Source organism: Apaloderma vittatum, unplaced genomic scaffold (assembly GCF_000703405.1).
Source record: "Apaloderma vittatum isolate BGI_N311 unplaced genomic scaffold, ASM70340v1 scaffold12111, whole genome shotgun sequence".
NCBI lineage: Eukaryota > Metazoa > Chordata > Aves > Trogoniformes > Trogonidae > Apaloderma > Apaloderma vittatum.
The window spans coordinates 71377-86274 of record NW_009697429.1 but is presented as its reverse complement, the minus strand read 5'-3'; the positions used below and the strand labels follow the sequence as shown (position 1 = coordinate 86274).

Genomic DNA, 14898 nt, shown 5'->3' with positions numbered 1-14898 from the left:
AGTGAGTAGGGTAACAATAATCTATATGCAGGGAACATTTTATAGATGGAAATTTGCAATACACAGAAAATATTTTCAAGTATTATTTTATCACTCCTTCATACAGAGCTGAGAGGAAAAGAATATAAAAGGTAATAAGAACTCAACAACCTCCAGGTTAAGAATCAGAATGTATTAAATTTAAACAGTAGTTACTAGTATACTGATATTTGTGAAAGTTCTCAGTTAGAAATAAGAATCATACTGTTAAGGAAATAATGTAACTTTTTCTGATGGCTCTTACAAGTGGAATGAAAATGACTGATGAATCTGACATTTAATATTTGGCAAACTTCAATGAGTTTCTGCCTTATGTTCAGTAAAGTGATGTTTCTTTATTGAGGCCATATTTAAACTACATTAAAATGCATAGACATATATTGATACTTCATAAATGTGGCATAACTAAAGAAATGTTCACAGCTTTTTCGTGTATCTCTCATTTAAAAAAAAAAAAGCACAAACAAATACTCGCTTTGGCTCAAGTAGGTTTGGCCAGTTTCCTCTCCTACCACATTCCCAAGAAGGAAGCTGAATTAATTCTATCCATAAGAAGATTAAAAGCTGATGGGGTGGGCAGATGTTTTCTTTTCTCAAGAGTGAAGGAAGAATAACGTTCTTTGGCAAGCCTGAAGATGATGGGGGGGGCAGGAATGTTACGCTTCTAGTTAAATTGCAGAAAGGCTATTATCACTTTCTTTTGGGTTGTTTCTTTTGGAGGAGAGGGTGGACTCTCAGTCATTTTTAAACTTACTGTACTTTGTGACATTATCTTACTGGAGGAAAAAAAGGTGTATTCTGGGTTTATTTATTAATAGTTTGTTGACTCTGACACTGACCTGTACTAAATTTGTTATACTAAATTGTGAATTTAGGTATTACTGTGAATTGTATTTCACTTTTTAATTCTTTTTCTCTTTAGAAAAGTTATAAGTTTTTAATGTATCAAAGAGAAAAGTATACGCTTACCTAAATCTGGGTTTCTAGTTTTCAGTTCTTTTGATAAATATTTTACTATTTTTCTTTTCAATTGATAAAGCCCAAGCTGAAGCTTACTATCAAGCTCCTGCAGGAGAGACTCAGGGTGGACCCAGCATGCTTTCAGGCTCGCAACTGATTCTTAACCACTGTGGCCTGTCACCCAGCTCTCGTAGGTGCCAGCCTGCTCCTGACCTGGGGGCTGTTTAATAGTTCACAAGTTACCTGCCTTTTTTCAACATCGCATCTTCCCAAATTCCCCTCTCATTTAGGGATTTTGCGACAAATAAATAGATTACTGGAAGTGCCTTCACAATCATGAAAATGTTACTCAAAGAACAGTAGCTGTGTATAGCTTCAGGGGGGGGAGGAACCTCTCCCCTGTGTCCAAAATAAAACCTTTTTTTTCTTTCTGATAGCTTTCAAGTCTCAGTCAGTCAGTCTTCTGGAGCTTCCTACCAGCCTTCTCTTGCAGCTTCTGGGCTCCCCAATACAGGACATGTTTTAAAGGGTTAAATTTAATTTGTAATAAACACCTTGGGTCCTTCCAAGGAGAAGCTGTTGCTCCCCGAGCACGGCTAGCAGTCACTAAGAAGTTAAGATCCTGTCTATGACAGTGGTCTCCATTTTCCTGTTAAAGCAAGCACTTCACAGTTCTACCATCCAGAAACAACCTTCTCTCCTTAATACAAAGGATGATGCAATCTAATGTGGCAATATACAAGTATTCCTTAAGGCTATATGTAGATCAAGGCACTGAAGCAAATTAAAGCAAATTACCGAAGTGTGTAGCATCAAGATTCTTAAGTTGGAATGCATTAAATTGCCATTGGCTGGTGATGTCTTTAGGAATAAAATTACTTCAGTTAGCTGTAGTTTAATTTCCTTGGTTTGCAGTGAGTGAAGGCCAATTTACTCCTGCATTAGAAAATCCATGTGGGAATTTAATGCATTTAAGTTAATATGCTTTGACTTCTTACCTTTGCTTTGTAAACCTTTAGATCATTGATTAGCCCATTAAGTTTGGAAGCAGCTTCCTCGGACTGTCACATACGTTTCCTGCTTCTCTTCTTGCTGTGGTCCTATTTCTTAGTGCTGTGTGCATGTTCACTACTAGCTCATATAGGATTACAGATTCTATCTGAATCGGAGCCACAAATAAAATTAAATATTGCTCTTCAGTCCAGGTAGTAATGGCTAAATTATATAAAATGGTAGTATTTATTAACTAGGCTGTAAAGACTGTGCATTTTCCAGCATTTACAGTTCCAGGTCTTATGGATTTCATATAAATGCAGTACTTTTTAAAATTTTCATGATGCAGTTGTTCTGTACATATTAAAAAAAAAAAAAAAAACCACAGAAAAAAAGAACAAAACTAAAAAAATCCAAAAAACTTGCAGAGGTCTTTTGGTCTTTTTAACTTCTGGTTTTAGGTTGGTTGCCAAACCCAAGGGTAGTTGGCTTTGCTTTCAGTTCTGTGTGGTGTTTGGGGTCTATAAGGTGAGAAGGGAATAGGAAATAAAATTGTTGTGCATGTTTAATAGAGTGAGTGTTTATATTAGGGCGTAGTCACACCTTTCACACTTCAATTGTTGTTATACAAGGTAAACCACTAATTTCTTGTACTTAAACTGATCGATTCAAGCTTACCGCTTAAAATTGGTTACGAAAGTTACATGGGCAGGATATTGTCTTTTACAATTTCTTGGGTGCTGATCCTGTCTGTATATTCCCCAAAAGTGTGGCTCTCCTTGGTTTTGTATCTTTAATGTCTCTATTTGACAGAAAGACATGTACTATGTAGCACTTTGTCTCAATTTTTAAAGTTGAGAATAATGGACAGTTGAAAATGTTGTATAGAAAACTCAGAATCTGTAGTTTGGTATTTATCAGAACCAGACAGGTTTGCATCATCTCTTCTTAACGGGGTCTTTAAAAAGCAATGTTTAGAGAGTTAATACTCATTCTTGAAAACAAGACCAGTTAGAATTTTCTCTGAGACGGTATTTCAGCATTAGCATGTTCTTGAGGTGTTTGAGTGCAGAGAGAGATTGTTAGGGAGTTTGTTTAGAAAAATGCTTAGTTCTTCATATTGTATCTTGCAGAATTTCACTTTTAGTTGGGTTGCCACATAACTTTTTCCTAACTTGAGAAAAAGCTGTGAAGAAGTAGTTGTCAAAGAGAATTGGGACAGCAAAAGAAGAAAGCTTTATTGACCATTATGAAACAGATTGCATTTTTGTTGACCTCCTAAAAGCTAGGAACAAACTATGAATGTGGATTCTTGCATCTGTCTTGGCCACTGAAACCAATGAAATGTCAAATTTTTAGTTGGTCGTGGTGGGAGGCAGTCTTTTTTTTTCTTTTTCCTATGGCAACGCTTCTCATTGTGATCGTTTTTCACTTCAAGTAACTGACAAAGGCAGTGTAAAATATATTCAGCAAATATGTAAAGCTATTTTTACCCAAGAGTCTTTCAGTGTCACAGGAAAAAAAAAAAAAGAAATTATCTAGCACCTTGCATTACACATCTGGATATGATAAACAGTGTGAAGGCCGGCAACTCAGCCTTCTGGCACGGCTAATTCAGTCCTCTGAGAGCGTGGGCACCATCCAACTCTGCAATTTATCTTAACTTTAAACTGGATCACAGTTGTATATACTGAAATGACTGTATCGGGGAACATTTCAGCACTTCCTACCGATGCAGCAGTACTTTGCTATACGCTAGCTGGAGTACAGCAGCATGTACTGCTTCCTAAGTCAGCTGTACACGGGTGGTGAGAAAAAAGAAGAGATGCTTAATGCTCACAATGATCAGTTTTGTCATGAACATTCAGGGATTCATCTGTTCTGTGGTGCTAATACTCACAAGTCCAAGAGAATATTTTGATAAAAAACAGGAAAAGAAAACCCCTTTATTCCGTGTAAAGTCTTCTACAATGAACAAAATTTAATACAAGATTCATGGATGCGTTTTCCTTACAGAACTGGAAGAGATAAAATATTAGTCTTGGACTAGTTGTCATGAGGAGGCTTACGTGCAGGGAAGTAGTGTTTCTCAGAAAGGCTCAGTTTATGGAGTGTTAGATGATGTTAGAGAAAGTGTGTGTTCGTGTGTGTAAAGTTTTCTGATGAATAGGAGGAGGGATATGGAAGAAATATAATTGTGTACTTTATTCTAATTTTTCCATTCCACTCAGCTAGCGTGAAATTTGGACAATAAATCATTTGACATGTTTGGCTTCTACTAGTAGAAAATGAGGAAATGGTGGAAGGGAAGAAAATTTTACAGTCTTTCAGGGACCCAGATAGTGCTTCTTTGCTGCTTTTTCTTTTTTTTTTTTAAAGGAATATGGCAGCTTAAAGTCCCAAAATTATTGGCAGCAGATTGTCAATCCTTTATTATCTTCAATGCAAGTTGGATATCTTGTTTGCAGGAGCCATTTCGCAACTGAGTTTTGATTAGAAATAAAATCATACCTTTGCTGGATGCAGCAACCAGGCTTGCCTACTTTTAAGAAGCGGATAATTCACATCTGTATAGTATGAAGAAGTAATTACAACTTTTAAATCTGAATAAATTATTATTTTTATGAAGTAGAGAATTGTGATTATCATTCTTCTAAATTTTTTTTACCATTTTGAGAATTCAGGAAAAAGATTAGTTTTTTAGAAGTAATATGAGTAACTTCAAAAATAGATAAACCATTGTGAGTTAGGTGAAATGATAATCTGCATCAATTCTTAAAAGTCATTTCAGATTTGAAAACCAGATTTTTTTGATGGCATTGAGACATTATTGAAAATACTCTTCTGTTGAAGATAGATTTATATAGGAATAATATGGTTTCTTTGGGTTTGTTGGGTTTTAGGTTTGTTTGTTTATTTGAGTTTGGCGGTTTTGGAGGGTTTTGTTTGTTGGTTGTGGTTTTTCCCCTTTGGTATGCCTCACTGTGCTTACAGTATAAGCCTTGTAATTTGCTTTTTTGAGGAACAGATGTATTAGTTATCCCCTCAGGTATGTATATGATACGTACTTTTATTTTAGAGTCTTAAGTAATGTTAAGAGTACCTCCGAATTGTAAATTTGTTTCTTTAAATTATTGGGACATAAAAATGCTAGCCTTTTCTGCATTTAAAACACAATCAAGAAATACAGCAATTCAGATTATTCAAAGGTGGTACAATGGGAATCGGTTATTCTCTTGACTCAGAAGGCTGGGTAATTGAGTTGAATTTTTATGTCTACAAAAGTCAATACTGGGGTGGACTTTGGAGGAATTCCTATAAAACGACTGACATTTGCATTAAGTGGCGGTACTAAATTTTTGACTGAGTCACAGATGATGTTTTCCAGCGTTGCATTTTTGTTTTATCATCTTGCATCAACCTATATGTTATGGCACAACAGACTAGAATTATGGCATATCTTTTTTTGTTTGTTTAGGACATGATGACAGTGACATGGAAACCCTGAATGAAACCTAGAAGCTCTCTTGTTCTCAAAATATGTTAAATATTTAGGAAAGGCAGTGAGCAAGCTTTTTGTATTCCTTTTGTGACTTGTTTGGTATTTTATTAACAAAGTATTTCTTGTGGCAATTGGTTTTTCTTGTTTTAAACTTTGAGCTTACCGAAACATGGGAACATTTGGCCTTTGCACAAAAGAGGATGTAGTGGGTGTGTTTTTTTTCAAGAGTGAAGGGATTTGCTGTTTTTATGATGGCATGGAGGTTTTTAATTTTTAATTTAATACAAAACTTTAAAAAATGTTAACAGGGATGGAACTTTGCTGTTAACAGGGAAAGAACAGGGAATACTTTTTGAGGACCCTTTTATGTTGAAAAGAATAATCTCTTACATCCTCGCATGCATGGCTATTTCCTCTCATCTGATTTTTGTCATCTTGGGAAATTTTAAACCTTTAAGGATTTCAGACTGTTCTCAGTTTTTTCATCTTTTTCAGTTGAATTAATTGCAAGACAATATCAAAGCTGGTGTCCTTAAAATGTTAGGATGAGAAACATGTTTCACACACTTTGCTTTCTAATGAGGTAAAGAAAGAGTCTTCTCCATTATGCCCACACTGAGCATCTGGGAGATCAGAGTGAGTGGTTCACCGAACATTCATATTGAGCAGTTGAAAGGTCAATTAATACCAGCTGAAGCTAAATGGCTTAAAAGGAAAGGGATGCACTTGCTTGTTCTGGTGGGCTTGCGCTCAGAGGCGTACTTGTATATTCTTCAGTACACTTTGGCCTCCAGTGAGGTAAAGCAGCTTGCAGTGCTTTCTTATTTTAAAGAATTTTCACTGTGAGAGTGCCAGAGCCCTGGCACAGGCTGCCCAGGGAGGTTGTGGAGTCTCCTTCTCCAGAAACATTCAACCCCCGCCTGGACGCGTTCCTGTGTGACCTACTGTAGGTGATGCTGCTCTGGCAGGGGGGCTGGGCTAGATGATCTTTTGAGGTCCCTTCCAACCCTGAACATTCTGTGATTCTGTGAATGCCTGCATTGGTTACAAACTGATACAGATTGCAGAACAACACCAGTTTCCTCCTTTTCCTCCTCTCTTGGGCAAATCCTACCTGGAAGATAGCTGCAGCAGTTTAGTTCACTCTTTAGAAAGTGTATTCTCTCCATCCTTCCCATGCGAGCAAAGCCCTTTGAGAGAAATCCCGTGAAAGATCTTAGTAGTCTTTACTTTTCCTCCACCCTGTACACCAGTTGTGCACAGCTTAAGCATTCGCATAGAAACCTCTGAGAGTACATAAAACAAGTGCTGGAGGCACTTTTTTTTTTTTTTTTTTTTTTTGAAAGTAATAATTTAAAGTTACTGTCCTGGTCAGAACATTTTGACCCCAAGTGGAGTTTTGCAAGAGGCCAAGGCTTCATACCTTCTGGTTTGAGTTGCGCAGCAGTTAGCTCGTGAACCAAAATGCATCGTTACTGTCACCCAGCTAGTTATCATGAAAACTGTCAGATTTAAATGCTTAAGAGAGCTCTTAGGACTGTTGCCATGGTAATATCAGAATGGCAGTGTGGTAGTTTTCATCCATATCCCATGTTCAGCTAAATTCCTTTGCAGTCCTTTATCTGTGAAAGGAAGGTACCACATTGTACCAGGCCAGATTTCTTTTGAGTTAACCGGGGACAAATGAAGACTAGAATAAACTCTTTCTTTGATAATGAGATGTAAATCAAGTGATCTAATTTTCTTTGCCTTTGAGTTGACTGTGTGCTGACATTCCTATATGGAAGATACTCTCTGTGGAGTTAACTGACCTGCTATTCACGCCATCATGTCGTGTCTTGTAATTACTTTGGTTCAGGGCATAATAAAAAGCACATACTGCAGCCACAAATTAAACATTTTTTGCTGGAACGGATTTACCCATGTAAATGTTCACCAGAAATGGAGAAGTGCAAGCAATTATCACTAGAAATTCAGATCCTGCCTTCTAATTTGGCCTCACTTTTTATGCTTTCCCTTATGACTGAACCCACCCGATATTTTTTTAACCTGCACACTGTTGATCAGCTGCTGTGTCTTTTAGTTTCACTCTTCTGTTTCCTGATGTTCAAGAGCTTTTTTAACCCACCTGCAGTAAGAAGTTGTTCTCCACAGCCCTCCCCCAGCCTCCCACCCCGGAAAGCCTTTGCCTTCACTCTTGCCGTGGGTACAAAGCAGAAGCAGCATTCTCTCCTTTCTGACCTACATTTTCCCAGCGTGGCATTGCAGAGCTGGCAGTGCAGCTTCCCCGCCTCCCACCTTCCCCCCGCAGAGTGGCTGGGGCTTGGGGACGCAGAGCTGGAGAAGGGAGGTGGGACTGGAGGGGCTGGAGTCACACAGCAAGTGCCAGGTCCATTAGGTGTGATCGTCCAGCACAAGTTCCTGCAGTCAGCAAGGGGGAGACCGTGCCTGCTGCCTGAATCTGGGGGAGCAATCTGAGATGAAAAGGACAGAATTTGATAGGTGCAGTTATCACCGTGTCATTAAGTAATTGCCCAATATTTATTTGTCTTATTTGACAGCATAAACTAGGGATTGAGAAATGGAGTTTAAATGAGAAAATTGTGTAAACAACTACTGATGCTTTTGCAAATCAGTTACAAGCCTGTTCTTGCTAATAGCACAAATGTAAGAAATTCTATATTAGCATCTTCCTTTCCCTTTCATCTCCTCCTAGGACATCTTCACACATTGCAATGAGTATTCATTCAAGAGACAAGATTTTTTTGCACTGTGAGATTATGTAGGTATTTTAGATTGAAGCATGATTGGGGATTGTGTTAACGTAGCGGGGAAAATTAGGAGGGATGGGGAGGCAGTCTAAGGTAGTGGTTTCTAGGTGGTTCCCTCGCCTTCCAGTGCCTGATATGGTGTGGATTTTGAGACAGTTAATGCATGTCTTAACATGTTAATATATTCTGAAAATATTTTTAAAATAGGGCCTGACACATTTTGTATTATTGCTGCATTGCAAAGAAAAGCAAATTTGAAATTACTACTCTAGTTAGGTTAGCCTGAAAGCCAGTCTGTCTCGTGTCTTCAAGATCACTGCTGTCCTATTACTTTAAATTTATAAAACATAAAAATATAACATTTATATAAAGATCTAAATAGACACTGAAGTTTTCCTTAGACTAACCACTGAGGCTTGGAAGTACCTTTACCTGTAAATTTTTATTATTTTTTTTTTTTTGCTAGAGCAGATAATGGACTTTATCTGTGAAGAATCTTGTCAGTGTCTGGGCACAGAATCACCTATATTACACCAAAACCTGTAGCTGTGCTTTTTCCACGCACAAATATATTGAGGGGTGAATTGCAAATGACCCACACCACCGATTTAACTGGAGAAGTGAAAGGAGAGGTTAGTTTATAAGTAGCATTTTCTGAGGCACTTTGGTTTTTTTGCTCGTCTAGTATCAACATGTAAATCTTTGTTTAGTTGAAAGTTAAATAAATAGGGAAAAATTACGGAATTCCAATTTTTGATTTTTTTTGTTACCATGCCTCACTTTTCTAAGTTGTTTTTTTTTCTTTGCCATGATGGTGGTATGGATGGCATTTTTTTTCTTTTCTCCTGTAAATTTTGAATCAGTATGACTTTCTGTATTTGTTTTCAACCTAAAGCAGACACACAGGGAAGTAAAAACTTTCAAGCAAATATACAAACTTCTATATCTCAATGAGTAAACTAGTTATACTTTTTTTTTTTTTTTACTGCATTGCAGGTGTGTTAGACTTTTAGATACAAGCTTGTATCTTATTGCTAATGAAAATGCATTTTTTATCTTTAGGGGGCAAGGAAGTGGAAGTACGTGTCAAAGATTTTAATGATATAAGTAATTATTGTGCTGTTTTTAACATGAATTGATTTTCTATTCTAGTAGAGTGAGCAAATAGCTTAAATATAAGATAGAAAACAGTCAAAACGTTCAGAGAATGCGATGTAGGTCTTTCCTTCCATAATTGTGTATTTCATTGTGGAAGCCATCCCTTCTGCTTGTGAAAGCTTTGGAAGGAACTGTGCAAGAAAAAAACACCTGGATACAAAAGATTTATGTAGCCTTTGGTTGTCTTGATAATGATACAAATATATTTATAGTTTCAACTTCTACCCAACCATGAACACAAATATTTAAAAATTATATTGGGCCCCTAAAAGGGCATTAAAATGGCTTTTTATTTGAAATCTTACCCTCCTTGCTAGTTTTTTAACCAGGAGGAAGTTTGATATATTGAACTCGTAGGCATTGTGCTGTAATTCTGCCAAGCTTGGGCATATTGGCATCATACATGAGCTCCCAAGTGAAGTACCCGAGAGGTTGTTTGGCTGCCAAACTTTACGATTTAACTGCCAAACCATTTAAGGTTTAGTTATTAACCTCTTGGACTATACCCAGAAGCCAGTAATAGCATTTTGAAGTAGCCAAAGTTGGTAAAATCCAAGTAGAGTACATTACAGTCTAGCTTGGAAGTGCTGAAGGCAGGGATCAGCGTTGAAGTGCAAGAGGAGGGACTGTGGTCTTGGCCAGCGCTACTCAGGGAGAGGACACTTAGGGAATCGTGCATCTTCCAGAACCAAATACGCTTAAGTAGTAGCTGGCTGTCAACACTCACTCTGGTTGTCTAAAACTCACGCTATTTTGTAAATAACTTCAGCCAGGTGGCTTTCAGCTGGGATATTAACTGTGGCCTGCCTTAGCTGAGAGGAAGCGGGCAGATTGAGAGTCAAGAAAACTATAAATGGGTCTTGAATGAACACTCCCATATACTTTTTCTAATGCAGCTTGTATCTCTGTCACGTGGGTGCCAATGAGCTAAGTGGATGCACTCTCTATCTAGCTGGAGAAATCTCTTCTGCAGAGAGTTACAATTTTACATACGTTTTCTTTCCCTGGAAGCGGACATTTCTATAATTTGAGATGTCTTGGAAATACACAAATGTATACGTACCACACCTTAAATACAGCAGATGACAAAATTTAGTGGAAGATCACCAAAAAAATGGTGATGAGCAAATCCCCATACCTGTCTCCAAGAGGACTCTGAGAATTTCTTCAGAGGGCAAGTCCAGTGCAGTATGGTCTGTTCATGTGTAAATTCCTGCATACAGACAGCCTTAGGGCTGCTGAGAGTGCTCAGTAATATGATTTGTCTTTTCAATACAAATTAAAAAAACCCTGCTGTGCTCTTTGTATTGTGCATGGCATGAAAACTAGACTTTAAGAACTGAGGAACACCGGAAGAGTCAAGTACTGCGAGAGCTAGAAATCTGTTTCTTGCTGAACAGCTTCTGCATAAAAAGTCTGAAGACCATAAATATAATAAATTTTATTAAATAATAAAAGTACATCAAATATTTGTTTTTTATCCAATTAAAAAGTCCCAGTCAAACAGAAAACTAATCACAGTTCCATCATTTGCTGCTAAATCAGAGGTGGGTATTGCTTACCCTGGCACTGTGACAAAGAGTAATAACCTGAATCTGATACAACTCTGCTGTAACTTTGTTGGAAAATAAGCTTTAAAAGTTCTGTTTGTTAGAAAACTGGAAACCTGTAAATAGATTTAGCCAATGTCTCGCAATTTATCTTCAGTGGGATTTGTTGTGGCTTTGTTTTTTAAAATTGCTTACCTTTTTTTCTTGCCTATGTTGCTATCTGGAACTCTCAAGCTTATTATGATCTTTCCCACCTGTAATGTAAGGTGTGTGGCTTAATTTCCTGTAGGCACACCTATTTTCACTTGACTGATTTTTTTTTTTTATTATTTCCTCTTTTTTTTTCTGGCGGGTAGGAAAGAGTAAAACCAACACAGATTTGGTTGTTTTTTCTCCCTCTTTTCACAAAACGGAACATTTTTGAGTGTACAGCGACGGACTTGAAGTTCCATTTTGCATTTCTGATCAGCCTTTGAGTTACCTTGAAGTTATGTAAGGAAATTAACAGCAGATTCCATAAATTGGCATGAACGTGCCAAGATGAATGTTCCTTGGCACCAGATTTTAGGAGCTTGCCCTATGATTTCTAGAGAATGAAGTAACTTTTAGTCATCTCTTTGAAGAGAATCTAGTCAGATCTATGGTTGAATCTAGAACACCGCTTCTATTTTTGAAGGTGATGTGCAAAGCTCCTTCCTAACCAAAATAAGCAACCTTCCCAAAACTGGACCTACTTTAAGGGAATACTTTCTTAGTGTTGTACAATTCGTTGGTAGTGTCTTATGAAATTGTAAATGTGACAGTGCTGAATGTATTATACAGTAAAGAAGCACATAGTAATTTCAATGTGGTATTCGAAGGTAAGACTGATCTGCCCTTTGTGCATTTCCTTACTTTTTTACTTTTTCATTTTATAGAAACTCTAGATAACAAGAAATCCTTACATTGAAAAGAACTAGAGCTATGAATGCATTTTTTTTTTTTTAAATAAAATTTTAGTGTGGAAGATATGCTCAATTATATTTTATTGGCACATAAATCAGCAATTGTACCACCAAAGTGTGCATGCTTATTATTGCACATTAACACAAAAATCCTTATTATACCATCTTCTTTCCTCAAATTTTCTGGGCAAACCTTTTGGTTATAGTTTCACAACATTAGTGTTATCAAGAGCTACACTTTATTAACTTAAAAAAATAATTTTCAGCCTCCACTATGTGATGGGGATCAACTAAAGGCTGTCCCGTTAAGCTCATCCGTGTTCACTGTACATGCGTTCAGCGGTATTTACAAGTCGCCCGTGGAGTACGTGGACAGAGGGAGCGTTGCCCTTCTAGTGCAGTTTGCGGTGGCGATACCTGCCTGCTTTTTCTTTCGCTGCGTTGGCGCAGGCATTGTGCTTATTTTGTTGTAAGTGGTTCCAGTATTTGATCAGTTCGCTAGGTTGGAACTGATGGGAGGTAATTAGGTGGCTATATTTACAGCTGGAGTAAGAAACTCGCCAGTGATTGAAGACAAACTCGTTGGGTGGAGGCATGGGGTCAATTCGCAGCTTGGCGAGACAGATCCCCACATATACATCCTCTAAATGTAAACGTCTGATGCTTAAGGAGACTTTAAAGATTTTTTCTGCTAAATCTCCAGAAAAAACGTAACCAGTTCCAGAGCAGAATACAGGATAACGTTCACTTGGATACAAATCAGGTGGCATATACCACTTGCTGTCCTTGTTCCTATTAGGTGCGTAACCTCTCATTAAATAACCTGTAAAATACTTGTGCCTCGGAGGAAGTTCTGGTTTCAGAAGCTTGTGTATTAAATATTCAGTATTGACAAACATATCGCTGTCAGTTTTCATAACGTACGGAACATGTGGACAGTAAGACGCAACCCAGTTCATTCCCATCAGAGTTTTAATGGTTAAATTATAGTAGGTGTCAAAGTATTCTTGTTGAACGATGTCGTGGTACTGTCTGCTTTCCTCTAGTATGGTGCGCTGGAGATACCCATTTATCTTGACGCTTAACCCCAGCAAGAAAATGCGAACAATTTGGATACCAGGTGTCAGGCTTTCGTTACCCCAAGTTTGTCGAATAGCTTGTCTGGCTTCCACCTGGCCTGGCTCTGCAGCGATGAGCAGTATTAGAAAAGGAGTCTTCTCCTGGCACTTCTCAGGCTCGTTGATGATGTATTTGAAATGGTATGAAGTGGGGTGCCCGGTACCTTTCTCGTTGTAAATGCTTCCGTTGGCACTGAGGGTATTTTCCAAACCAGTTACTCCTTGTGGTGACAGATCCGTATTGTTGGAGTTGGTGACTGTTTGAGGCCTGAGCGTCTGAGGTACGGCGTCTTTCCACACGTTCCTTAGAGAGCTGTGGTTTGTCTCGCTTTTTGTAGATCTAAAACCTCGCATAGTGTAAGCCATGGGGTTTTCTTTGAATCCAGCCCTGCCTGGCAGCCAGTCATGATGATGAAAGAACAGAAACATAGCAAAAAGAAATACCAGAGAGATCAGGCCGATGAGGTGGGTGCGGAACAGAGACCTTTTGGTATTCCAGGTCATCTTTGCAAAGCAGCAGTGTCGTCTTCTCCACTGAAGCATGTTGTAAGAATCCGATGCTGGGAGACAATGGCCAAGCAAAGTGCTTTTCCGATCGTTTTCGAATCCGCTGCTATTCTTTGGTATTCATTTTCCTTTGTTTGTGTTGAGTAGTTGTCTGCAAATGGCTCACTCTGTAAAGATTTTTAAAAAGAAAAATCAGAAACCTTTAATTTTACACGCTCATAAAGGGTTTCAATGAGAAGCTAGATAACAAGATAAAGCTGAGTTCTGGTTTCCTGAAAAAAACCAGCCAATGTTAATAAAAATGAGGTTTGGTTTATGCTAAAAGCCAGCCTTGTTTTATGATTAAAGTTGACTTGATCTGTTAGTTCTTAAAAATGCCTTTTTTTTGTTGTTGTTGTTGTAAAAGTTTTGACAAACATCCTGGATACCAAAGATAAAAAGAAAACAAAATAATAGTTGATCATGTGAGCCAAAAAAGTGCGGGGCAGAAGTAAATAGCTTCATATATACTGACCGAAATCCTTGTACGGTGTTTGAGGACTGAATGAAAAGGCCTTGATACCAGATGGGAGGTTTATTGGCATTAATTAAAATTGATTTGACATGCAGAGGCTAGTACAGCTCGCAATTTAAAACCCCTTTTTGCAAAATGGTCATGTATTGGTGGTGGGACAGACGGCGCAAGGTTGATTATGGCAGAGTTGTGTTAGTCACAGTACAATGCTTGGCGTGTTTCCACCAGCCCCGACTGTGTGCGGAAAGTCAATGAGAAGATGCACCTGTCAAAATTAATTTTCAGGGTCCAGTAACCTCGCTGCACAGCCCTCAGATGGTAACGCAGGGTAACATTTTCGGTCACCTTTTAGGCGCCTTCTGCTCCACAGCGAAAGAAAATGTTGAATGGGCCGCTTGGCTGTTGTGCCAGGCTCATGCATGCAGCTGAATTAAAATTAAGCTGTTGATTTTTTTAGTAGGCAGAGATCTTGGGCGAATGCGTATATTTACTGGAAGTAAAATTGCACTGTGCTAAGTTTCTGGCAAACTATCCAATGGACATTATTTTGGGGTTTCTCTCCCGCCATAAATGTGTATGTAACTGCTTCTGGTATCAGATGGAATTTCAAGTGCTGTTACCAGCTGCTGTAACCGTAGGAAAAAGTGCCAAAGTAGCCTGTGCTTCATTTTCTCTTAAATTTTTTCTCATATTCAAGAGCAGAGTCAATATGGCAGCTTCATGATGCTGCATATTAAAAGCTGATCACATCATCTCGTAAATGAACCTTTCACTGCACAGTAGCAATTCATTTTTGATTTTCAATTTGCTCTAATTTATTTCTGGACCCTAGGGTTTTCTGT

The 14898-nt window shown here is 38.1% G+C and overlaps 2 protein-coding genes across 2 annotated transcripts in view; one reads left to right on the top strand and one right to left on the bottom strand.

The window, feature by feature from the left end:
• Window positions 1-14898, top strand: part of CDC73 (cell division cycle 73) — a gene marked incomplete at its 5' end in the record, with an annotated part of 103602 nt that overhangs the window by 42058 nt on the left and 46646 nt on the right. The gene's annotated exons all lie outside the window — the stretch shown is intronic.
• Window positions 12174-14898, bottom strand: part of B3GALT2 (UDP-Gal:betaGlcNAc beta 1,3-galactosyltransferase, polypeptide 2) — a 6605-nt gene continuing 3880 nt past the window's right edge. Inside the window, exon 2 of the mRNA XM_009877626.1 lies at window positions 12174-13707. Within this exon, the coding sequence (XP_009875928.1) occupies window positions 12310-13578 (1269 nt within the window). The 5' untranslated portion in view covers window positions 13579-13707 and the 3' untranslated portion in view covers window positions 12174-12309. The remainder of the gene's footprint in view (window positions 13708-14898) is intronic.